The sequence below is a fragment of the Brachyhypopomus gauderio genome, unplaced genomic scaffold (assembly GCF_052324685.1).
Source record: "Brachyhypopomus gauderio isolate BG-103 unplaced genomic scaffold, BGAUD_0.2 sc468, whole genome shotgun sequence".
In the NCBI taxonomy this organism is placed as follows: domain Eukaryota; kingdom Metazoa; phylum Chordata; class Actinopteri; order Gymnotiformes; family Hypopomidae; genus Brachyhypopomus; species Brachyhypopomus gauderio.
The window spans coordinates 24,514-49,779 of NW_027507289.1; the positions used below are offsets into that span (position 1 = coordinate 24,514).

A 25,266-nucleotide genomic window follows, 5' to 3' on the forward strand; every position below is an offset into this window, starting at 1 on the left:
AACTAACCGGGCTATCATTTCACGCACAAAACAATGACAACAGTCTCATTTATGTGTTTTTATGCGAAGCGCCTACTTCACAGCTTGAGAACCGCGTCCCAAGCGGCTAGTTGATTCTTATTGTCATGCATGTCCAATCTGTTTTCCCATATGAAAAGCAGATTAATGCTACAGTTGTCTCCTTAATGTAGCTTATCAATAAACTAATTCACAAGTGTGAATTTAGCAAACGTTAACAAGACGCATTACTGCATATTCAGAATCGGCGCATCATGGCAAGTGTGATTTATATTTCTTCTTAAACGGAATCTCACCATATTGTTACACGGCGTCGTTTATGACACGGCACTCGTAATATTTCTCTCTACTCTTTTGTTTTCTAGAAGAGGGTTAAAAATGGACATTTTCTCTTCTGATACAAGTGTGTGGTTCCTTCAACAGTATCTATTAGCATGCAAGCAGACAGTTTTATATAGTGTTCAAAAGTAGACCTTTATTATTTCCCAGATATTTATTTGGGCTTTTAAACACATCTTCTAAACACAAAACCTGCAGAACATAACCTTCTGGTTATTGTTCTTGGAAAAAGTCTTTTCTGAGGTCTTGAATTCTACTTACAGTTTTTGAAGGAGTTTTGAGAACTACATTTCAGCAGGTTGTCATCTCTGCTTGGAGAGGCTTTAGATCTTACACATCCTTTCTTTCAGTGATGCCTGTAGATATCTGCTCTGCTGTAGATTATGATGGACTAGATCAGGTGTGGCTGAAATAATAGCTAAAAACAAATAATAGCTACTCCCTTAATGAAAATGCCCCGAACATTTTGGATAGCTTTGAACACGTTCATGATTAGTAGTTTAAATTTCATATGAAATATTTAAATGCGATTGTGATTTTTATGTCTGTATACAGAAGTGAATTTCCCCTGTTACCAGTTCTCCTTCCTCTCCACACAGAGGTCTCATGAATGCTTGTATTAAGGTTCTAGCAAATTTTCTGACGAATTATTTGTTGTTAGGACCATTGCAACAATAATATTTAACAATTTTGGGTGTGGGCCATTTTTCACCCAGGAGAAACACGGACTTGAAATAGGAGGAAATATTCTTGACTTGAAATCGCTCAGAGTACCCATTCTCAAAACTGGCTACAGGTTTCATTCAAATGCAAATGAAATGCTTTGTCCTTGATCATGACTCAGCACAGGACTGGGTATCTAGACCACGTAGCGACTGCTGTGTACTCCCAAAATGTAAATTGGGTAAATACTTCACAGGTTCCTTTTGTACATTAAATTGGCCTAAATTGCTATGTCCTTCAACACAGACCTGAAGTTAGAGCTCAGTGTGTCAGTCTGGCGGACTTGAGTAGAGTCAAAAACACGATCATATCGTTTTCTTTGTTTTTCAATATCCCACTAGTATACACAGACTGTCTGACTTGATTTGTACGACGCCGGTGAAATACACAAAGTAAAGGCTCATACAACAAGGCAGGATTTATTGGTGGAGATTAACGTGAAAAGGATGGCCATGAATATTATGATTGTATAGCGACATATTTGCTTAATGATTGTATATCGACATATTTGCTTAAATATTCGTATTTTATCACAACGTTTATTTTGAAAATTGTAAGGCTAGCTAGGCCTAACTTGTCCGTACCTAACGCAGCCACCCAGTAACAATAACCAGTTTGCTAAATATTTGAACTATATTAGCTACTATTCATTTGTGCAGATAAAACCTCTTCCGAATTCTTGCTGAATATATGCTGTTTTGTGTAGTTAATCGCACAGCAGCACTTTGATATTTAAGATGTTTTTTGTTTTCTCTGTATTCAAATAAACGTTCACGATGTCACTCAGTCCGCGTCACATTACTCGCCCCCGCGTGTGCTCGTGTCCGCTTAGAATGACTGTGCACGAGTGTGTTCTCTGATCATACACTGGTAGGAATATGAAATATAAGATTTTTAAACATACGGTTTAGGCTACGTGCAAGTAACATTGTTACATCGTTTCTAATATATTTTGCAAATAACCGTTCACATTCCATTGCATGTCTTGTCTGCAAATGTTACTTAGTGGCTGTGTTAAGAACAAAGTAGGCATAGCAGTATTCAGTTTTCCAAATAAACGTCGTGATGAAATAAATGCAAAGATTTAATTATCTGCGTTATATAAATGAACGTTAACGGATAAAGGTCTATGTATACCAACGCGAGTCATTTTACGTTGAATGACGTCGCTAGTAAAAGGCATACAAGACATGTTTTAAAAAGGACTTATTGGCCCATTTTGGTTTTCCCTTTCTTTTAATGTGTTTTGCACCTTGTGTATATAGACGGCCTGCAAAGTTACAAAACCCAGAGTGACCAACTCTTGTCCCAAATGAACCATTTTTCTCAGTTGTGTGGAAGACCTCGCCGGAGTTTCAGCCATGTTCTTTGTAACAAGATGAGCGCTTCCTGTTCACAGACTGCAGTGACTCGCCCTCAACGCGCAGCAGCGTCTGCAGGTCTGGAGGTTCTGTGGCCACGTCGTGAAGACGCTCACAACCGTCTGCGTTGTGAAGGAAATTTACCTGAAGAGGATAGCAGAGGGATATTCTGGTTTTATATCGACAGGTATGTTCAAATATTCGTATTTTATTATAACGCTTATCTGGAAAACTGTTAAGATGGCTAGAGAGGACTCATTTGTTCGTAGCTAACACAGCCACCCAGTAACGTTAACCAGTTTGCTAACTATATTAGCTTTTCATTTGTGCACATGAAACCTCTTCCGAATTCTTGATGAATGAAGGTTATTTTGTGTAGTTAATCGCACAACAGCACTTTGATATTTTACTCGCACCGTCGTGTCTGCTTAGTCGCGCGAGGCTGTAGGGTGTGCTGTTGTCCAAAATGGTGCTCGCGCGCTCCTGTGTGTTTGGATCATGGCGATGTGAAATATCACATTTAGTTTTAGGCTACACGTAAATAGCGTTTAAAAATAACACACAATTTTAGTTGTGTGGTCATGTCGTGAAGACGTTCACATCTTTCTGCGTTGTGAAGGAAATCTTTGCTTTTATTTATTTCCTACGCAAGGGGCACTTGCAGCTTTGTGTGACGCTACCAAAGACGGACTCGGCGAGTCTGTAAGTATTTGTGGATTTGTGAAGTTTAAAGTAAACAAGGTTTTCTAGCTACTAGTGTTGCGCGACTTCGGCTAACGGATCTTGGTGTGCTACGGTGGTTCTGTTTATCAGCAACAGGCCTCGTTTTCATTAAAAGTTCAGATGTGATCAAAATGTCGAACAGTGTTCGAGTCGAGGTGCACTTGTGGTGACAAACTCCAGGTTAATTATGCAAGCGCAAATCCCCTGTTGAGGGTCGGTAAACGGCTTGGAAACAACTAGACAGAAAAGTAGTGCGTGAAAATTAGTCGTGCTTAAAAGGTCCATCAGAGGAGGGTTCGCCTGCAGACGAATGATGATTATCATTTAAACTCTTTATTGACTTGCCATGATTTATTCTAGTTGATAACAGCGTGGTTTTGCATCATTTTCAAGCGGACGAGACGTGTAGTGGCGGAACAGCTCTGGGCGTTGGTCAAGCCGAGCAGACGTTAGGCGGAATATACAACGCAGTTACGATATCGTGTGTTTTATTTTATTCATCTTGCTTTACAGTTTGTGAATTTTAAGCTGGTTAGTGTAGCTTTTTGGAAATGTAACGAGAGAAGAGCTTATAGAAGTGAAAACACGATCGCACCCCTAATATACATGTGAGAGTGAGGGAGACGTGTGTAATTTGAAACGAGCGCCCTGAGCCCTTCATCCAAGAGGCGGGGTTAATGGTGATACTTCAACCAGCCACTAGAGGGCGTCAGACAATTGCAAATGGTGGCTTCACTTTTCACCCGCTGTCGTCCAGTGCACTTAAGTCTTTGACGCAACTGCCATTTTTTATTTGAACAAAGAATAGACTGACGTTTCTGTTGTAATGGTCGTTTACGTTTTTAAGTCAGAACAGTTTTGTGTCTAAGAAATTAAGGAGATGTACTACTCAAGAATTGCTATAAACTACTTGTATTCCGATTGGTCGACCAGCAACGTTATTAACATTTCTGAACCCTTGACTTTTCACACCCCTGCACTGCGTGTATCACAACCTTTCTCGATGAACTCATGACTGTAACTTGATCTTTGTTTAGAGTCCTTCCGTTTTCATGCGAAAACCGTGTTGCGTTGTAGAACCGTAGTGGGGATTCTCGATGCTTTGAACGGCTACCCTCTGTTCGGCGGCCGACTGGTATCGCTTCTCGGCCTTTTGGCTAAGATCAAGTGTAGTATCTGTTCTTATCAGTTTAATATCTGATACGTCCCCTACCCGGGGACCATATATTAAATTGATTTTTGGAACAGGGAGATGGAATAGGGGCTTGCTCCGTCCACTCCACGCATCGACCCGGTATTGCAGTACCTCCGGGAACGGTGCACTTCCCCCCTTTATTCTGTAAAGAAAAGTTATCAATCTTCTTAATGACGCTTTTAAAACCTTTATTTTAGGTTAAGTTCCGTGTCGTTTTCTGTGTCAACGGTGCAGTATATCACATCCTTTAAATGTTATTAAAATAGTCGCTCCAATTAGGAATTTCTCTCGGCGACTGCATCCACTTTCCCTGTATTTCTGTTACCTCCAGATAATAACTGACTTTCCCTCTGGGATTAATCAAGGTCTATCTATCTATCCATCCATCTATCTATCTATCGCTCTTATTCTCACTTGTCTTCTGGCCACTGAGGGTAAAGCGGGAGGAGTTGAGCGCGTCAATTCACTAACCAAAAGCAAAGGGCAGCGCGCGTTCTGTTCCGGAAGTGCTTGGTCCATTTGCTCTCGATATTCAAGCACCATGAAAAGCCTTTGAAAGCTTCATTTCTCCACACCATTTAGTAATACGTCACTCTGTCACATTGGATCGTTGTGAATTTGGCTCCCTTAAGATTTTGCTGTACATCAAACCATTAATAACGTCTCAAACGTCCTATGGGCTAATGCATATTCCGGAGCAGTGCATCATGGGAAACGTCTTCTCGGTTTTGTTTACAGTCGCCTCAGCCCGCCCTCCGTGTCGTGATGAATATTCGAATCCGTGCGATGTGATTGGTAGTCTACAGTGAATCCGTGCGATGTGATTGGTAGTCTACAGTCAGAGTCCCGGTCGACCGTAGACTCTGGTCCAATCGGAAGATTTAATGGTCTACGCTGCATTTCTGTAGACTCGACTCCAAAATTCGGACTCCTAAGCGAAGAAAAAAACAACGAAATAACAGACGTGTTAAAGCAGTATGTGGTTATATATGTTTTTGTTCACTTTTATTTTCGACTGTGTTGAGTTGTTTAATGACAGGAGAACTTGCCCTTCCAGTGAATAGCGTGGCTTTTGTTGATCTGGTCCCTGTGTAGACTAGGAACTCATACTTACCTGGCAGGGGAGATACCATGATCAAGAAGGTGGTTCACCCAGGGCGAGGCTCAGCCATTGCACTCCGGTTGTGCTGACCCCTGCGAATTCCCCAAATGTGGGAATCTCGACTGCATAATTTCTGGTAGTGGGGGACTGCGTTCGCGCTCTCCCCTGATTTACTCTGGTTAAAAGTAGAACTGTCCTTGTTTGTTGCTTGAGTGTGTGGACAACATGTGGGATTTCAATGAGTTGAGATTTAAGGAAGGTATTCATTAAAATTCATTCGTATTCCCATACATTTGCATGCCACATTTTGTACATAACTATCAAATGCAATAGTGTGCAAAATGTAAAACAGTTGAAATATTTCAAGTTTATAATTAGAGTACAGAATGTGGATGCCACAGCAGTGCCATCTAGCACAAATCAAATATGACAGGGAATAATATTATATACAAAAATATCACATGCAGTATGACAACATAAATTATTAGATTACCTCACTAATTGTAATTGTTTAATTTAATACCCCTCTGTATGCCTCCATTACTAGCTCAGAGCAGAAACCTGCCGGGAAAATTATCAAATTTGGCACCAACATTGACCTCTCTGATCCCAAAAGTTAACAGTTTTTCTAGAAGCTTCCATATGATTGTCTTGCTGCCCTCTGATTTTGTGCCAGATGCATTAAGACTGTTGTACATCCCCTGTGCTTTTATTTTGTAAAGACTTTATCTTGCATCAAAAATAGGATTGTGTGTGAAACGACACAACTTGGTATCTTAATTACCATATGTAGACAATAAAGTGATTTTGTAATATGTTTGTCAACTCTTGGCTTTGTGTGTGCAGGTGGAAACCTCAGCTCCAGGAGCTACAGAAGTTGCCAGCATTCATGCGTGTGTCCTCTAGTGGCAATATGCTGAGTCACGTAGGCCATACCATCCTGGGCATGAACAGTGTGCAGCTCTACATGAAGGTCCCAGGCAGTCGCACACCAGATCTGCACCCTCAGTGTAACCCTCACTAAATCACTATTATGGTTGTATTAATATGGAATCTGCCTAAATGTGTTACTCTGGCAGGCCATCAGAGATTTTTGTGATTAAATCGGTGTAAGGTTAAACTGCATTTACCGCTTTCAGTCTTGGATGATTTAAGATGAACATTTCAGAAGATTTTTTTGATTTTAGGTATTCTGTAAGTCTGTACATGGGCTTTCATATTTAAGGCAAAAAATATATATTTGGTATAAAATGTGCGTAGATTGTCGGGTGTTTGAGGTTTGCACCAGTTGAAACAAGCCCGTTGAACCATACCTTCCTGATCTCATCCAGGCATGGGGAGGACTACCTAACTGTCTCATGGTGGCCTGTGTTGGAGGATCTGTACTGCTCCAATATCCCAGTGTACCGCTTCATCCAGAGCCCTGGAGACTTGGTGTGGATCAATGCAGGCACAGTGCACTTGGTGCAGGCTGTGGGCTAGTGCAATAATATTGCATGGAATATGGGACCGCTTAATGGTAATTACCTGCCAAGTGGCAAAATGCTGAATGGGGAGGGGTGGGGGATTCTGTCCATAAGAAGTTCACACTGACACAGCCATATCCAGTATACACACGGTATTAAATGAGGACGAATCTAGCTTCAATACTGTCTGAATTCAATCCATATTGAAATGCTGGTTTTTCTGCAGTGTTTTGTATTTATGATGTGTTTTCAGCATACCAGTACCAGTTGGCTCTGGAAAGGTTTGAATGGAATGAGGTGAAGAAAGTGAAGTCCATCGTTCCGATGATCCACGTGTCCTGGAACATGGCTCGCACAGTCAAAATTTCTGACCCCACCGCTTACAAGATGATTAAGTGAGTACAACTACCTGAGGTAATGCCAGGAGCACAGAGGCGCTGTTATTGCTATATAAAGACTGTACACATTCAAATAGAGTCCTTGCCTTCCACAAATATGTTCAGTGTTGGCGTTTGAAGTATTTTAGCAGAAGTGTACTGTAGTGTAAATGTTAACTGCCTTCTCTCTCTTGTCTTGCACTCAGGCATTGTCTCCTGCAGTCTATTAAACACATTCAGATTCTGCGAGACCAACTTGTGGCAGAAGGGAAGAAGATCTCCTACCAGAGCAGAGTGAAAGATGAGCCAGCATACTATTGTAATGAGTGTGATGTGAGTGCTCCAGAGAACCCTGCTCATCACGTTACATCCCTCACTGCCTGGCCTGGTCTGTCCAAGCCACTTCATCCAAGCTCATGCAGAACCTTCACAACAGTCCTGTGAAAATGTCCATTTGACTTGGCAAACGTATATTGCAGGCATATGGTCTTGTTTGTGCATGTTTCCCCATTGTGAAGGTGGAGGTCTTCAACCTGCTGTTTGTGACGAGTGAGAACGGAAGCAAAAAGATGTACGTGGTGCACTGTGAGGACTGTGCCAGAGAGCGCAGCCCCAACTTCTCTAACATAGTGGTGCTAGAACAATACCGCGTAGAGGAACTGATGTACATCTATGACTCCTTCAGCTTGGTGAGGACACGCATGTGAATACACACACACACACATTCAGGCAGTCTTGCATTCACTCTTAGGAGTCTCATCATATGTACAGTCACACATAATGCTCACACTCTGTTTGAGATGCGTAAGATGTATTACATAATTGAGACACGGCATATTTAAAAAAAAAAAAAAAAAGACTCCGTTTACTCCCAGCAACCCAACATACCGACCTCTGATTGGCCCTGAGAGACTTACAATGAAAGGCAGTTTGTGCTGTCATAGTATTGGCAGTTAAACATGGCATCTGTTTTTTTTCCTCCTCCATTTTCTTACTTTTGGATCATTCCGTTTCTTTGGGGTACTAGGGGTGTCATGATTCTCTAAATCCTCGATTCGATTTCATTTCCGATTTTAGGGTCTTTGATTCGATCCTCGGTTTTCTTTTTTTTTTTTTTTCTTTTTTACAGCAGAGGCCTACACCAGTTTTGGATAAGTCTAAATTTACAATATCTTATTTCAAAAGTTGGGTTTGATATAAGTGATACAAGTGATCTGTAATACACCACATTAGGCACTAATGGTTAAATTTAAATAATTGATAAAAGATAAATGTATTAATAAAACAGCAATGTGCAACATAACAAAACAAATAATAAAACAATTACAGGAACATGTACAAAATAAGAGAACAAATAGAGCCTTAAACTAAACTCTATCCTAAGACTTTTTCAGTCCCTGAGAATGACAACTGTCATTTTTTATGGCCTTGACAACATCAGACCATAATTTTGTTGTTGTTGGTGTAGTGGGGGCTGTACTATAAAAGTCACCAAACAGTTCACTGAGTGTGGTTCTCTTTGCTGGGGGGCTGCCTTCACTGGATACTGCAGTTTCTGGGTCCTCTGCAGGGTTTTGGCTGGTCCCTTGTCCTGGGGCCCGAGTTTAAAAAAGAATATACATTTATAAATGTATCAGTATTTCAAGTATAAGTTAAATTTGCATCACTATTAATAGTTGGCATTTCATCATATGAATTTCAATTGGTCACACACCTGTGTGGGATGCTTTTGTAGGATTTTCTCAGACAGACTGTTGAATATCTCTTTCCGAGAGGGGTCATCCAGATGGGGTAAAGACTTGAACAGAGGGTCCAAGGCAGTGCTCTCATTCAGGAACTGTTGAAGACTGGGATTTGAATACCTCCCTCCAATGTTGGTTGCTATAGCCGATTTAACATCCTTCATAATCTGTGAATCTGTGCCACTGTGTTTCATTGCTGAGAGAATTGAGCAGGATCATAGACACAGTGGGCTGCTGTTCTGAGTTCAGTAGAGTTGTGATTGTTTTCATGGGCTTCAGAACCTCAACCATGTCCTCCAGAACAGTCACATCTTGATCAGAGAGTGTGATGAGATCTTTGGCATTCATTTTAACATCTTTTTCTGTCGGTGCAGAATAAACAGCAGCTTGTTGCTCCAAGTAGCGTGTAAGCATGTCATAGCTAGAGTTCCACCTTGTAGTGTCATCATCTTTAATCAGCTTGTGAGGAGGAAGCTGGAGCATCTCTTGTTTGGCCTTTAAGACAGCTGCTGCAGTCGTGCTCTTATGAAAGGTGACCACTCTCCTGACTTTGCCCAAAAGACGAGAAATCTGGTTTACTCCCAACCCCTTTTGGGATACCAGGTTTACTGTGTGTGCAAAACACCCTATATGTGGTGACAATCCAGCTGCATTTGAGGCATTGACAATGTTTTTGGCATTATCTGTGGTCACAGGTATGGTTATATTTTGTCTATCCAGTTTCCATTCTAATACTGCTTCCTGTAGCACTGCTGCCAAATTATCACAAATTATTCTCCTTTGTCTTTTTTTAGGGTTATCAGAGATGTCTATGGTTTCTAATATTCTTATTGCTCTGTATGGTTTTGTTTTTTAAGGAGATTAAAGATAAATTTGTCCCATAAACTCTCCAACTGGGCTATATATGAATTATTTAATGACTCTATAGCTCCACTTTTCTGTAGATTGTAGAATGCAGAGCAGACGCAGTTTGTCTAAGAGACATATTTTGTATAGGAGAGCAAAAAGCCACTTTTGTAACTGAAAATAGCAGCAAAATGAAATGCAAAGGCTTCTCATCGCTGCAGGTCGTGACCCCATTCGCCCTGACCTTTACCTGGTCTTGTGGGGGGCGGGGGCATTCAGAGCTGTTTTTTTAAAGAATCTACACATTTAGTGGTGCTTGAATTTGTTTTAAACATCATTTATGTGAGAATACAGTTACAATGCCAACCGAGGCATAGTTTTGGTTATACAGAATTTATCTGCAGTTGGTTGTCACAAACCAAAAATTGAGAAGGTTTTTTTTTTTATTTTACTTTTTACTATTATTCACATCAAACTGTAAATATTGACATTTTACTGGAATGAGGTTAAGTGTGAATCGAATTACCCATTCGATTGATAGTCATTTCCTTTTCATTTCTAGTCTTCAGAAATCAATGATTTCATATATTATGAAAATGTTGGTTACAATTATGATATAGAAGGTGCCGAGTTCTCTTTGAACTACTCTTTCATTTCTAAAGAAAAATCTATTTTTCCTGTTGCAATATATCATTTCTTCTTTTCGTGGTCATTTATTTAAAATCTGCACTGTTTTAGCGAGTTCACACAGTAAGCAAACTGAGCCAGCCATGTCTTAAATACTTTGTGAATTTGTGTGACTATGACCATTAATATTAAATGCTTTTGATAAACATGGACCTGTAGCTGATCTATTAAATTAACTCTATGGAGTTGTCCTTTCCTTCTAGTAACCATAATAAAAGTGATTATTTTTAAACCATTTATCAACTCAAATCAGGTATAACTTTTTTTTTTTCTTTAGAGGAACCACAGAAACACCAGCGCCTTGCTGAGTTTACAAACCAAACCTAGCCCACACATCAGTTAGCAGTTAATAACAGCAGTTATTAATAACACTGCAGCTTATCACTAGATATTTACAAACACATTTAGATAATTTTAGATGTTGGAAGAATGAGAGGGACCTGAATCATTTTACCCAAATTCAAGCTCCCTTGGCGAATACAAACCAGTATTAACGAGCTGAAAAGAAATGAAATCACAGAATCCAAAGGGTGCAAAGTTGGCTCTGGTAAATCGTGAGGTCATGTCAGGCTCTGTGATGAAATGTGAAGTTACATTGGGCCGGGGATTTGGAGAATATACTTTTTAGGACGAATTAAGTTGGCTATGTTGTGGTTTAGAGGCCGTATAGGAACTCTGACCTTATTTTCAATCTCTAAGCCTTGATATTTGAGCCCTGTGTTTTTTAAGAGATTCAAAGAGGACTAGTGTGCATGAATATGATCACCCCTACTGTGCTACTGCGGTCACTCCATCTGCAGTTCGCAAAAGCTCGCTCGCGCTATCTACACTGAAAGCTCATTTACGACCATAGAGAGAGTGAAATGCTATAAATTGATGTTCTGTACTTATCTAAATATGTTCATATTTTGCTTTTTAGTTATTTTTACTGTGGAAATTTTAAGTCATAAGATACCAAACTCAAATAAGAAGTTGTCAAAATCCTGTTAAATGGCGATTTGGTTGCTTTTATTCACTATTTGGGTCTCTATAAAACACACAAATGAAATTATCAAATTACTCCACCATATTCTTGAAGTCCTAGTGTATCATTCCTGTGATTTGCAAGTGTTTTTACTGTAGCATTTTGGAATAACATGATGGCAAAATCGTATTAAATGGTGATTTCCAAACTGTTAAAAAAATCTTTAGTTTTGGAGAATGTTTTTACTATCTTAAAATCTAAAGATTCAGATGCTTTTCACTAAATAAAACTTTTATATATTGCATGTGTTGTCTGTGGGTATTTTGTGGACAGTAGAAGCTTGTTTGTAGTTTAACATTTTAGCTTTACTCAACCCAAGACTTCTTCAGTTCAGTGGTGTTCCTGTCAGGTCATATAGGTAAGGTTGCTAGGGCAACCATGGTCGTTAACACCTCTTAGTGTGTTCAAGGAGGTGGAAGACCCAACTCCTTTTGTGGGGGGAGGGGGGACTTCTAAACTTTACTTTTATATTTAATGGTACGTAGCTCTTAATATGTTTATAAATATATATGTATATAGTACTCTTTATTTCCTTTGTATAATTTCCTTATATTTGATGCATTACATTCAGGTACTAATGGACTAAAGACAAATAACATTCATCTCAAATTGCAGTATGTTACATTAATGTTTGGTTTGGTCCATGTGTAAGCTATTCAGGGTCACCAAAGGTTCAAACATTTTTGCATTTATTCGAAACATCATGTTGTCTTGGCTAAATTAGTTTGCTCCATTTTAATATAATAATGGCACTGTCAAATCTGCACAGATTAAACAAGTGGTATCAAGACCAAGAAGATGATATGTTTATGGCAGGAAATGTTCTGAAGTCTGTTTAAATGTGTGCATTTAATTGTGTTTATGATGGTTGTGGTGGAAGCAGTGATAGTAGTGAGGAAGATTGATCAGAATTAATGAATCAATATGTATTAAAAAAGCAATATATATTTGCCTTCATGTTATCTCAAAATGCTACAGTAAAACACTTGCAAATCACAGGAATGATGCACAAATCAAATTATCAAACCAGTCCACCATATTCTTGAAATACACTTCCTAGTGTATTTTATAGAGCTCCAAAAAGTGAATATAAGGAACCGAATCGTCATGTATCAGGATTTTGACAACTTCTTATTCCAAAATGCTACAGTAAAATACTTGAGTCATGCAAATGATACACTTTGACTTATAATTTCTACAGTTAAAATATTTGAAAAGCAATTTATGAGCATTTTATATCTATTTAAGGTTCAGAACATCAAATCATAGCATTTCAATCTCTGCCCCTAGATTTCCTCCTGCGTCGTTTCCCAAAGCGCTACCGTAATACCGCGTGTATGCGCGTAAATGAGCTTTCAGTGTCGATAGCGCGACCGAGCTGTTGCGAAGTGCAGATGGCGTGACAGCAGTTACTGCGCTCGACCTGACAAAGTAAGACAATTGCAAATCTAAATGAAATTATTGAATGTGAATTTTTAAATTAGCATGCATGCCTGGAACATTTAAATGCAAATGTAGGATTACACTGCGCATTACATTTTTCATTTGGGGGCTGAAATGCTTCCAAATCTGAGGGAAAAGTCTTGAGAAGTGATGTGCTTACATAGAGAGACTCCGTATATCTTTGACGTGACAGAAGTAAGGGCCTGCAGTTTGTCCTGGACCGTGGTACCAAAAGGATCGATATTTGTTTCGAAAACTTTACCTAAGTGAAAACTAAAGATGACAAATACAAAACCGAACTGTAAATCCCGTGGCGTGCCGCAGATTTACTTTGCAGCATTACCGAATGGTCTACGCTTAAAACAGCGCAGGGACGGACGAAGACAGCGAGGTAAGCGCTTACTGCAAAATAACAGAGACTAAAATGTTTATGTAAAATTGTCGAATATTATCAAGAACGTGGGTGCAAATGCGTAACTTCTATAATGCTTTGTTCTTATGCTGACAAAAGGTGTATTCACAGTAACACCTTCACATGGTGCCGCACATGAAAAGTTAATTCGGTATAGGCCTAAATTCGCCATTTTGAACAAATTGGTTAGAATAATTTAATTTCTTTCGTGATAAAGCAATACATTTTGGTGTGATTTGACTGTTTAACAGCCTTGTTGAATTCGCAGTATGGCAATTATTTGCACAAGTATCGTCGACCGATATGTGCGTGATTAATGTAACATTTAGTGCGTTAGTTCGGCCACAGGCCGATGGCTGTTAAAACCTATTTTGTATTTTCATCTAATATCGCGGTCTGTTAGTAAAATGCCAGTCAGTTAAAATAACCTGGTCGTGTCCTTGTTTTCTATCTGAGGAGCTGTGCTCCATTTCGGCCTTTTAATCTTTATTATAGGCTACGTGATGTAAATTTTTCTAATCACAGTGTAGCATATATAACTATTTTGTGGTACACTGAAGTCTATGTACGAGCGCGCGCGCGTGTGTGTGTGTGTGTGTGTGTGTGTGTAGATGATGGCTCATGTGTGTGTGATTAAAACTTTGTGAGACTCAAAGACTAAAACTAGTCAGCCGTGTAGTCCTCTGAAATGAAGTAGACTAAATGAATGTCATTTGATATGCTGGTCTGACTAACTAACCGGGCTATCATTTCACGCACAAAACAATGACAACAGTCTCATTTATGTGTTTTTATGCGAAGCGCCTACTTCACAGCTTGAGAACCGCGTCCCAAGCGGCTAGTTGATTCTTATTGTCATGCATGTCCAATCTGTTTTCCCATATGAAAAGCAGATTAATGCTACAGTTGTCTCCTTAATGTAGCTTATCAATAAACTAATTCACAAGTGTGAATTTAGCAAACGTTAACAAGACGCATTACTGCATATTCAGAATCGGCGCATCATGGCAAGTGTGATTTATATTTCTTCTTAAACGGAATCTCACCATATTGTTACACGGCGTCGTTTATGACACGGCACTCGTAATATTTCTCTCTACTCTTTTGTTTTCTAGAAGAGGGTTAAAAATGGACATTTTCTCTTCTGATACAAGTGTGTGGTTCCTTCAACAGTATCTATTAGCATGCAAGCAGACAGTTTTATATAGTGTTCAAAAGTAGACCTTTATTATTTCCCAGATATTTATTTGGGCTTTTAAACACATCTTCTAAACACAAAACCTGCAGAACATAACCTTCTGGTTATTGTTCTTGGAAAAAGTCTTTTCTGAGGTCTTGAATTCTACTTACAGTTTTTGAAGGAGTTTTGAGAACTACATTTCAGCAGGTTGTCATCTCTGCTTGGAGAGGCTTTAGATCTTACACATCCTTTCTTTCAGTGATGCCTGTAGATATCTGCTCTGCTGTAGATTATGATGGACTAGATCAGGTGTGGCTGAAATAATAGCTAAAAACAAATAATAGCTACTCCCTTAATGAAAATGCCCCGAACATTTTGGATAGCTTTGAACACGTTCATGATTAGTAGTTTAAATTTCATATGAAATATTTAAATGCGATTGTGATTTTTATGTCTGTATACAGAAGTGAATTTCCCCTGTTACCAGTTCTCCTTCCTCTCCACACAGAGGTCTCATGAATGCTTGTATTAAGGTTCTAGCAAATTTTCTGACGAATTATTTGTTGTTAGGACCATTGCAACAATAATATTTAACAATTTTGGGTGTGGGCCATTTTTCACCCAGGAGAAACACGGACTTGAAATAGGAGGAAATATTCTTGACTTGAAATCGCTCAGAGTACCCATTCTCAAAACTGGCTACAGGTTTCATTCAAATGCAAATGAAATGCTTTGTCCTTGATCATGACTCAGCACAGGACTGGGTATCTAGACCACGTAGCGACTGCTGTGTACTCCCAAAATGTAAATTGGGTAAATACTTCACAGGTTCCTTTTGTACATTAAATTGGCCTAAATTGCTATGTCCTTCAACACAGACCTGAAGTTAGAGCTCAGTGTGTCAGTCTGGCGGACTTGAGTAGAGTCAAAAACACGATCATATCGTTTTCTTTGTTTTTCAATATCCCACTAGTATACACAGACTGTCTGACTTGATTTGTACGACGCCGGTGAAATACACAAAGTAAAGGCTCATACAACAAGGCAGGATTTATTGGTGGAGATTAACGTGAAAAGGATGGCCATGAATATTATGATTGTATAGCGACATATTTGCTTAATGATTGTATATCGACATATTTGCTTAAATATTCGTATTTTATCACAACGTTTATTTTGAAAATTGTAAGGCTAGCTAGGCCTAACTTGTCCGTACCTAACGCAGCCACCCAGTAACAATAACCAGTTTGCTAAATATTTGAACTATATTAGCTACTATTCATTTGTGCAGATAAAACCTCTTCCGAATTCTTGCTGAATATATGCTGTTTTGTGTAGTTAATCGCACAGCAGCACTTTGATATTTAAGATGTTTTTTGTTTTCTCTGTATTCAAATAAACGTTCACGATGTCACTCAGTCCGCGTCACATTACTCGCCCCCGCGTGTGCTCGTGTCCGCTTAGAATGACTGTGCACGAGTGTGTTCTCTGATCATACACTGGTAGGAATATGAAATATAAGATTTTTAAACATACGGTTTAGGCTACGTGCAAGTAACATTGTTACATCGTTTCTAATATATTTTGCAAATAACCGTTCACATTCCATTGCATGTCTTGTCTGCAAATGTTACTTAGTGGCTGTGTTAAGAACAAAGTAGGCATAGCAGTATTCAGTTTTCCAAATAAACGTCGTGATGAAATAAATGCAAAGATTTAATTATCTGCGTTATATAAATGAACGTTAACGGATAAAGGTCTATGTATACCAACGCGAGTCATTTTACGTTGAATGACGTCGCTAGTAAAAGGCATACAAGACATGTTTTAAAAAGGACTTATTGGCCCATTTTGGTTTTCCCTTTCTTTTAATGTGTTTTGCACCTTGTGTATATAGACGGCCTGCAAAGTTACAAAACCCAGAGTGACCAACTCTTGTCCCAAATGAACCATTTTTCTCAGTTGTGTGGAAGACCTCGCCGGAGTTTCAGCCATGTTCTTTGTAACAAGATGAGCGCTTCCTGTTCACAGACTGCAGTGACTCGCCCTCAACGCGCAGCAGCGTCTGCAGGTCTGGAGGTTCTGTGGCCACGTCGTGAAGACGCTCACAACCGTCTGCGTTGTGAAGGAAATTTACCTGAAGAGGATAGCAGAGGGATATTCTGGTTTTATATCGACAGGTATGTTCAAATATTCGTATTTTATTATAACGCTTATCTGGAAAACTGTTAAGATGGCTAGAGAGGACTCATTTGTTCGTAGCTAACACAGCCACCCAGTAACGTTAACCAGTTTGCTAACTATATTAGCTTTTCATTTGTGCACATGAAACCTCTTCCGAATTCTTGATGAATGAAGGTTATTTTGTGTAGTTAATCGCACAACAGCACTTTGATATTTTACTCGCACCGTCGTGTCTGCTTAGTCGCGCGAGGCTGTAGGGTGTGCTGTTGTCCAAAATGGTGCTCGCGCGCTCCTGTGTGTTTGGATCATGGCGATGTGAAATATCACATTTAGTTTTAGGCTACACGTAAATAGCGTTTAAAAATAACACACAATTTTAGTTGTGTGGTCATGTCGTGAAGACGTTCACATCTTTCTGCGTTGTGAAGGAAATCTTTGCTTTTATTTATTTCCTACGCAAGGGGCACTTGCAGCTTTGTGTGACGCTACCAAAGACGGACTCGGCGAGTCTGTAAGTATTTGTGGATTTGTGAAGTTTAAAGTAAACAAGGTTTTCTAGCTACTAGTGTTGCGCGACTTCGGCTAACGGATCTTGGTGTGCTACGGTGGTTCTGTTTATCAGCAACAGGCCTCGTTTTCATTAAAAGTTCAGATGTGATCAAAATGTCGAACAGTGTTCGAGTCGAGGTGCACTTGTGGTGACAAACTCCAGGTTAATTATGCAAGCGCAAATCCCCTGTTGAGGGTCGGTAAACGGCTTGGAAACAACTAGACAGAAAAGTAGTGCGTGAAAATTAGTCGTGCTTAAAAGGTCCATCAGAGGAGGGTTCGCCTGCAGACGAATGATGATTATCATTTAAACTCTTTATTGACTTGCCATGATTTATTCTAGTTGATAACAGCGTGGTTTTGCATCATTTTCAAGCGGACGAGACGTGTAGTGGCGGAACAGCTCTGGGCGTTGGTCAAGCCGAGCAGACGTTAGGCGGAATATACAACGCAGTTACGATATCGTGTGTTTTATTTTATTCATCTTGCTTTACAGTTTGTGAATTTTAAGCTGGTTAGTGTAGCTTTTTGGAAATGTAACGAGAGAAGAGCTTATAGAAGTGAAAACACGATCGCACCCCTAATATACATGTGAGAGTGAGGGAGACGTGTGTAATTTGAAACGAGCGCCCTGAGCCCTTCATCCAAGAGGCGGGGTTAATGGTGATACTTCAACCAGCCACTAGAGGGCGTCAGACAATTGCAAATGGTGGCTTCACTTTTCACCCGCTGTCGTCCAGTGCACTTAAGTCTTTGACGCAACTGCCATTTTTTATTTGAACAAAGAATAGACTGACGTTTCTGTTGTAATGGTCGTTTACGTTTTTAAGTCAGAACAGTTTTGTGTCTAAGAAATTAAGGAGATGTACTACTCAAGAATTGCTATAAACTACTTGTATTCCGATTGGTCGACCAGCAACGTTATTAACATTTCTGAACCCTTGACTTTTCACACCCCTGCACTGCGTGTATCACAACCTTTCTCGATGAACTCATGACTGTAACTTGATCTTTGTTTAGAGTCCTTCCGTTTTCATGCGAAAACCGTGTTGCGTTGTAGAACCGTAGTGGGGATTCTCGATGCTTTGAACGGCTACCCTCTGTTCGGCGGCCGACTGGTATCGCTTCTCGGCCTTTTGGCTAAGATCAAGTGTAGTATCTGTTCTTATCAGTTTAATATCTGATACGTCCCCTACCCGGGGACCATATATTAAATTGATTTTTGGAACAGGGAGATGGAATAGGGGCTTGCTCCGTCCACTCCACGCATCGACCCGGTATTGCAGTACCTCCGGGAACGGTGCACTTCCCCCCTTTATTCTGTAAAGAAAAGTTATCAATCTTCTTAATGACGCTTTTAAAACCTTTATTTTAGGTTAAGTTCCGTGTCGTTTTCTGTGTCAACGGTGCAGTATATCACATCCTTTAAATGTTATTAAAATAGTCGCTCCAATTAGGAATTTCTCTCGGCGACTGCATCCACTTTCCCTGTATTTCTGTTACCTCCAGATAATAACTGACTTTCCCTCTGGGATTAATCAAGGTCTATCTATCTATCCATCCATCTATCTATCTATCGCTCTTATTCTCACTTGTCTTCTGGCCACTGAGGGTAAAGCGGGAGGAGTTGAGCGCGTCAATTCACTAACCAAAAGCAAAGGGCAGCGCGCGTTCTGTTCCGGAAGTGCTTGGTCCATTTGCTCTCGATATTCAAGCACCATGAAAAGCCTTTGAAAGCTTCATTTCTCCACACCATTTAGTAATACGTCACTCTGTCACATTGGATCGTTGTGAATTTGGCTCCCTTAAGATTTTGCTGTACATCAAACCATTAATAACGTCTCAAACGTCCTATGGGCTAATGCATATTCCGGAGCAGTGCATCATGGGAAACGTCTTCTCGGTTTTGTTTACAGTCGCCTCAGCCCGCCCTCCGTGTCGTGATGAATATTCGAATCCGTGCGATGTGATTGGTAGTCTACAGTGAATCCGTGCGATGTGATTGGTAGTCTACAGTCAGAGTCCCGGTCGACCGTAGACTCTGGTCCAATCGGAAGATTTAATGGTCTACGCTGCATTTCTGTAGACTCGACTCCAAAATTCGGACTCCTAAGCGAAGAAAAAAACAACGAAATAACAGACGTGTTAAAGCAGTATGTGGTTATATATGTTTTTGTTCACTTTTATTTTCGACTGTGTTGAGTTGTTTAATGACAGGAGAACTTGCCCTTCCAGTGAATAGCGTGGCTTTTGTTGATCTGGTCCCTGTGTAGACTAGGAACTCATACTTACCTGGCAGGGGAGATACCATGATCAAGAAGGTGGTTCACCCAGGGCGAGGCTCAGCCATTGCACTCCGGTTGTGCTGACCCCTGCGAATTCCCCAAATGTGGGAATCTCGACTGCATAATTTCTGGTAGTGGGGGACTGCGTTCGCGCTCTCCCCTGATTTACTCTGGTTAAAAGTAGAACTGTCCTTGTTTGTTGCTTGAGTGTGTGGACAACATGTGGGATTTCAATGAGTTGAGATTTAAGGAAGGTATTCATTAAAATTCATTCGTATTCCCATACATTTGCATGCCACATTTTGTACATAACTATCAAATGCAATAGTGTGCAAAATGTAAAACAGTTGAAATATTTCAAGTTTATAATTAGAGTACAGAATGTGGATGCCACAGCAGTGCCATCTAGCACAAATCAAATATGACAGGGAATAATATTATATACAAAAATATCACATGCAGTATGACAACATAAATTATTAGATTACCTCACTAATTGTAATTGTTTAATTTAATACCCCTCTGTATGCCTCCATTACTAGCTCAGAGCAGAAACCTGCCGGGAAAATTATCAAATTTGGCACCAACATTGACCTCTCTGATCCCAAAAGTTAACAGTTTTTCTAGAAGCTTCCATATGATTGTCTTGCTGCCCTCTGATTTTGTGCCAGATGCATTAAGACTGTTGTACATCCCCTGTGCTTTTATTTTGTAAAGACTTTATCTTGCATCAAAAATAGGATTGTGTGTGAAACGACACAACTTGGTATCTTAATTACCATATGTAGACAATAAAGTGATTTTGTAATATGTTTGTCAACTCTTGGCTTTGTGTGTGCAGGTGGAAACCTCAGCTCCAGGAGCTACAGAAGTTGCCAGCATTCATGCGTGTGTCCTCTAGTGGCAATATGCTGAGTCACGTAGGCCATACCATCCTGGGCATGAACAGTGTGCAGCTCTACATGAAGGTCCCAGGCAGTCGCACACCAGATCTGCACCCTCAGTGTAACCCTCACTAAATCACTATTATGGTTGTATTAATATGGAATCTGCCTAAATGTGTTACTCTGGCAGGCCATCAGAGATTTTTGTGATTAAATCGGTGTAAGGTTAAACTGCATTTACCGCTTTCAGTCTTGGATGATTTAAGATGAACATTTCAGAAGATTTTTTTGATTTTAGGTATTCTGTAAGTCTGTACATGGGCTTTCATATTTAAGGCAAAAAATATATATTTGGTATAAAATGTGCGTAGATTGTCGGGTGTTTGAGGTTTGCACCAGTTGAAACAAGCCCGTTGAACCATACCTTCCTGATCTCATCCAGGCATGGGGAGGACTACCTAACTGTCTCATGGTGGCCTGTGTTGGAGGATCTGTACTGCTCCAATATCCCAGTGTACCGCTTCATCCAGAGCCCTGGAGACTTGGTGTGGATCAATGCAGGCACAGTGCACTTGGTGCAGGCTGTGGGCTAGTGCAATAATATTGCATGGAATATGGGACCGCTTAATGGTAATTACCTGCCAAGTGGCAAAATGCTGAATGGGGAGGGGTGGGGGATTCTGTCCATAAGAAGTTCACACTGACACAGCCATATCCAGTATACACACGGTATTAAATGAGGACGAATCTAGCTTCAATACTGTCTGAATTCAATCCATATTGAAATGCTGGTTTTTCTGCAGTGTTTTGTATTTATGATGTGTTTTCAGCATACCAGTACCAGTTGGCTCTGGAAAGGTTTGAATGGAATGAGGTGAAGAAAGTGAAGTCCATCGTTCCGATGATCCACGTGTCCTGGAACATGGCTCGCACAGTCAAAATTTCTGACCCCACCGCTTACAAGATGATTAAGTGAGTACAACTACCTGAGGTAATGCCAGGAGCACAGAGGCGCTGTTATTGCTATATAAAGACTGTACACATTCAAATAGAGTCCTTGCCTTCCACAAATATGTTCAGTGTTGGCGTTTGAAGTATTTTAGCAGAAGTGTACTGTAGTGTAAATGTTAACTGCCTTCTCTCTCTTGTCTTGCACTCAGGCATTGTCTCCTGCAGTCTATTAAACACATTCAGATTCTGCGAGACCAACTTGTGGCAGAAGGGAAGAAGATCTCCTACCAGAGCAGAGTGAAAGATGAGCCAGCATACTATTGTAATGAGTGTGATGTGAGTGCTCCAGAGAACCCTGCTCATCACGTTACATCCCTCACTGCCTGGCCTGGTCTGTCCAAGCCACTTCATCCAAGCTCATGCAGAACCTTCACAACAGTCCTGTGAAAATGTCCATTTGACTTGGCAAACGTATATTGCAGGCATATGGTCTTGTTTGTGCATGTTTCCCCATTGTGAAGGTGGAGGTCTTCAACCTGCTGTTTGTGACGAGTGAGAACGGAAGCAAAAAGATGTACGTGGTGCACTGTGAGGACTGTGCCAGAGAGCGCAGCCCCAACTTCTCTAACATAGTGGTGCTAGAACAATACCGCGTAGAGGAACTGATGTACATCTATGACTCCTTCAGCTTGGTGAGGACACGCATGTGAATACACACACACACACATTCAGGCAGTCTTGCATTCACTCTTAGGAGTCTCATCATATGTACAGTCACACATAATGCTCACACTCTGTTTGAGATGCGTAAGATGTATTACATAATTGAGACACGGCATATTTAAAAAAAAAAAAAAAAAGACTCCGAGCAAAAAGCCACTTTTGTAACTGAAAATAGCAGCAAAATGAAATGCAAAGGCTTCTCATCGCTGCAGGTCGTGACCCCATTCGCCCTGACCTTTACCTGGTCTTGTGGGGGGCGGGGGCATTCAGAGCTGTTTTTTTAAAGAATCTACACATTTAGTGGTGCTTGAATTTGTTTTAAACATCATTTATGTGAGAATACAGTTACAATGCCAACCGAGGCATAGTTTTGGTTATACAGAATTTATCTGCAGTTGGTTGTCACAAACCAAAAATTGAGAAGGTTTTTTTTTTTATTTTACTTTTTACTATTATTCACATCAAACTGTAAATATTGACATTTTACTGGAATGAGGTTAAGTGTGAATCGAATTACCCATTCGATTGATAGTCATTTCCTTTTCATTTCTAGTCTTCAGAAATCAATGATTTCATATATTATGAAAATGTTGGTTACAATTATGATATAGAAGGTGCCGAGTTCTCTTTGAACTACTCTTTCATTTCTAAAGAAAAATCTATTTTTCCTGTTGCAATATATCATTTCTTCTTTTCGTGGTCATTTATTTAAAATCTGCACTGTTTTAGCGAGTTCACACAGTAAGCAAACTGAGCCAGCCATGTCTTAAATACTTTGTGAATTTGTGTGACTATGACCATTAATATTAAATGCTTTTGATAAACATGGACCTGTAGCTGATCTATTAAATTAACTCTATGGAGTTGTCCTTTCCTTCTAGTAACCATAATAAAAGTGATTATTTTTAAACCATTTATCAACTCAAATCAGGTATAACTTTTTTTTTTTCTTTAGAGGAACCACAGAAACACCAGCGCCTTGCTGAGTTTACAAACCAAACCTAGCCCACACATCAGTTAGCAGTTAATAACAGCAGTTATTAATAACACTGCAGCTTATCACTAGATATTTACAAACACATTTAGATAATTTTAGATGTTGGAAGAATGAGAGGGACCTGAATCATTTTACCCAAATTCAAGCTCCCTTGGCGAATACAAACCAGTATTAACGAGCTGAAAAGAAATGAAATCACAGAATCCAAAGGGTGCAAAGTTGGCTCTGGTAAATCGTGAGGTCATGTCAGGCTCTGTGATGAAATGTGAAGTTACATTGGGCCGGGGATTTGGAGAATATACTTTTTAGGACGAATTAAGTTGGCTATGTTGTGGTTTAGAGGCCGTATAGGAACTCTGACCTTATTTTCAATCTCTAAGCCTTGATATTTGAGCCCTGTGTTTTTTAAGAGATTCAAAGAGGACTAGTGTGCATGAATATGATCACCCCTACTGTGCTACTGCGGTCACTCCATCTGCAGTTCGCAAAAGCTCGCTCGCGCTATCTACACTGAAAGCTCATTTACGACCATAGAGAGAGTGAAATGCTATAAATTGATGTTCTGTACTTATCTAAATATGTTCATATTTTGCTTTTTAGTTATTTTTACTGTGGAAATTTTAAGTCATAAGATACCAAACTCAAATAAGAAGTTGTCAAAATCCTGTTAAATGGCGATTTGGTTGCTTTTATTCACTATTTGGGTCTCTATAAAACACACAAATGAAATTATCAAATTACTCCACCATATTCTTGAAGTCCTAGTGTATCATTCCTGTGATTTGCAAGTGTTTTTACTGTAGCATTTTGGAATAACATGATGGCAAAATCGTATTAAATGGTGATTTCCAAACTGTTAAAAAAATCTTTAGTTTTGGAGTATGTTTTTACTATCTTAAAATCTAAAGATTCAGATGCTTTTCACTAAATAAAACTTTTATATATTGCATGTGTTGTCTGTGGGTATTTTGTGGACAGTAGAAGCTTGTTTGTAGTTTAACATTTTAGCTTTACTCAACCCAAGACTTCTTCAGTTCAGTGGTGTTCCTGTCAGGTCATATAGGTAAGGTTGCTAGGGCAACCATGGTCGTTAACACCTCTTAGTGTGTTCAAGGAGGTGGAAGACCCAACTCCTTTTGTGGGGGGAGGGGGGACTTCTAAACTTTACTTTTATATTTAATGGTACGTAGCTCTTAATGTTTATAAATATATATGTATATAGTACTCTTTATTTCCTTTGTATAATTTCCTTATATTTGATGCATTACATTCAGGTACTAATGGACTAAAGACAAATAACATTCATCTCAAATTGCAGTATGTTACATTAATGTTTGGTTTGGTCCATGTGTAAGCTATTCAGGGTCACCAAAGGTTCAAACATTTTTGCATTTATTCGAAACATCATGTTGTCTTGGCTAAATTAGTTTGCTCCATTTTAATATAATAATGGCACTGTCAAATCTGCACAGATTAAACAAGTGGTATCAGAAGACCAAGAAGATGATGACATGTTTATGGCAGGAAATGTTCTGAAGTCTGTTTAAATGTGTGCATTTAATTGTGTTTATGATGGTTGTGGTGGAAGCAGTGATAGTAGTGAGGAAGATTGATCAGAATTAATGAATCAATATGTATTAAAAAAGCAATATATATTTGCCTTCATGTTATCTCAAAATGCTACAGTAAAACACTTGCAAATCACAGGAATGATGCACAAATCAAATTATCAAACCAGTCCACCATATTCTTGAAATACACTTCCTAGTGTATTTTATAGAGCTCCAAAAAGTGAATATAAGGAACCGAATCGTCATGTATCAGGATTTTGACAACTTCTTATTCCAAAATGCTACAGTAAAATACTTGAGTCATGCAAATGATACACTTTGACTTATAATTTCTACAGTTAAAATATTTGAAAAGCAATTTATGAGCATTTTATATCTATTTAAGGTTCAGAACATCAAATCATAGCATTTCAATCTCTGCCCCTAGATTTCCTCCTGCGTCGTTTCCCAAAGCGCTACCGTAATACCGCGTGTATGCGCGTAA

At 39.5% G+C, this 25,266-nt stretch overlaps 3 protein-coding genes, 1 long non-coding RNA gene and 4 other non-coding genes across 12 annotated transcripts in view; 7 read left to right on the forward strand and 1 right to left on the reverse strand.

The window, feature by feature from the left end:
* Nucleotides 1–6,933, forward strand: part of LOC143506336 (lysine-specific demethylase 6B-like) — a 14,278-nt gene extending 7,345 nt beyond the window's left edge. The window contains exons 5-7 of one of the 2 annotated variants that reach the window (XM_076996314.1): nt 2,480–2,628; nt 6,308–6,471; nt 6,793–6,933. In XM_076996314.1, the coding sequence (XP_076852429.1) occupies nt 2,480–2,628; nt 6,308–6,471; nt 6,793–6,812 (333 nt within the window). In that variant the 3' untranslated portion in view covers nt 6,813–6,933. Of the gene's footprint in view, nt 1–2,479; nt 2,629–3,093; nt 3,144–6,307; nt 6,472–6,792 lie in introns of those variants that run through there. The other variant, XM_076996315.1, reaches the window with a different exon arrangement.
* On the forward strand, nt 4,302–4,492 carry LOC143506343 (U2 spliceosomal RNA). The gene has a single exon (XR_013128293.1). It is a non-coding gene; the product is annotated as a U2 spliceosomal RNA (small nuclear RNA).
* Nucleotides 5,466–5,629, forward strand: LOC143506348 (U1 spliceosomal RNA). The gene has a single exon (XR_013128298.1). It is a non-coding gene; the product is annotated as a U1 spliceosomal RNA (small nuclear RNA).
* LOC143506337 (lysine-specific demethylase 6B-like) lies at nt 6,840–21,123 on the forward strand. Of its 2 annotated transcripts, none has more exons than XM_076996316.1 (7): nt 6,840–6,980; nt 7,181–7,322; nt 7,511–7,637; nt 7,823–7,993; nt 16,670–16,818; nt 20,498–20,661; nt 20,983–21,123. In XM_076996316.1, the coding sequence occupies exons 1-7, from the start codon at nt 6,965–6,967 to the stop codon at nt 21,000–21,002; spliced, it is 789 nt and encodes a 262-aa protein (XP_076852431.1). In that variant the 5' UTR covers nt 6,840–6,964; the 3' UTR covers nt 21,003–21,123. The 2 variants fall into 2 exon arrangements, with proteins under 2 accessions (XP_076852431.1, XP_076852432.1); XM_076996317.1 differs by lacking the exon at nt 20,983–21,123 and adding an exon at nt 17,284–17,333 and having other exon boundaries at nt 20,498–20,639.
* LOC143506341 (uncharacterized) lies at nt 8,386–11,558 on the reverse strand. Its single transcript, XR_013128291.1, has 2 exons — nt 9,019–11,558; nt 8,386–8,895 (listed from the first exon to the last, which is right to left on the reverse strand). It is a non-coding gene; the product is annotated as an uncharacterized LOC143506341 (long non-coding RNA).
* On the forward strand, nt 18,492–18,682 carry LOC143506344 (U2 spliceosomal RNA). Its single transcript, XR_013128294.1, has one exon. It is a non-coding gene; the product is annotated as a U2 spliceosomal RNA (small nuclear RNA).
* On the forward strand, nt 19,656–19,819 carry LOC143506349 (U1 spliceosomal RNA). Its single transcript, XR_013128299.1, has one exon. It is a non-coding gene; the product is annotated as a U1 spliceosomal RNA (small nuclear RNA).
* Nucleotides 21,030–25,266, forward strand: part of LOC143506338 (lysine-specific demethylase 6B-like) — a 9,640-nt gene continuing 5,403 nt past the window's right edge. For all 3 annotated transcript variants that reach the window (XM_076996318.1, XM_076996319.1, XM_076996320.1), the window contains exons 1-4: nt 21,030–21,170; nt 21,371–21,512; nt 21,701–21,827; nt 22,013–22,183. In XM_076996318.1, the coding sequence (XP_076852433.1) occupies nt 21,155–21,170; nt 21,371–21,512; nt 21,701–21,827; nt 22,013–22,183 (456 nt within the window). In that variant the 5' untranslated portion in view covers nt 21,030–21,154. The remainder of the gene's footprint in view (nt 21,171–21,370; nt 21,513–21,700; nt 21,828–22,012; nt 22,184–25,266) is intronic.

Bases quoted from the DNA above. Each gene is read 5' to 3' on its own strand.
- LOC143506337 (XM_076996316.1), top strand. The intron at 16,819-20,497 runs GTATGTTCAAAT...TTGTGTGTGCAG, and splicing joins TTCTGGTTTTATATCGACAG to GTGGAAACCTCAGCTCCAGG. The intron at 20,662-20,982 runs GTAACCCTCACT...GATCTCATCCAG, and splicing joins ACCAGATCTGCACCCTCAGT to GCATGGGGAGGACTACCTAA.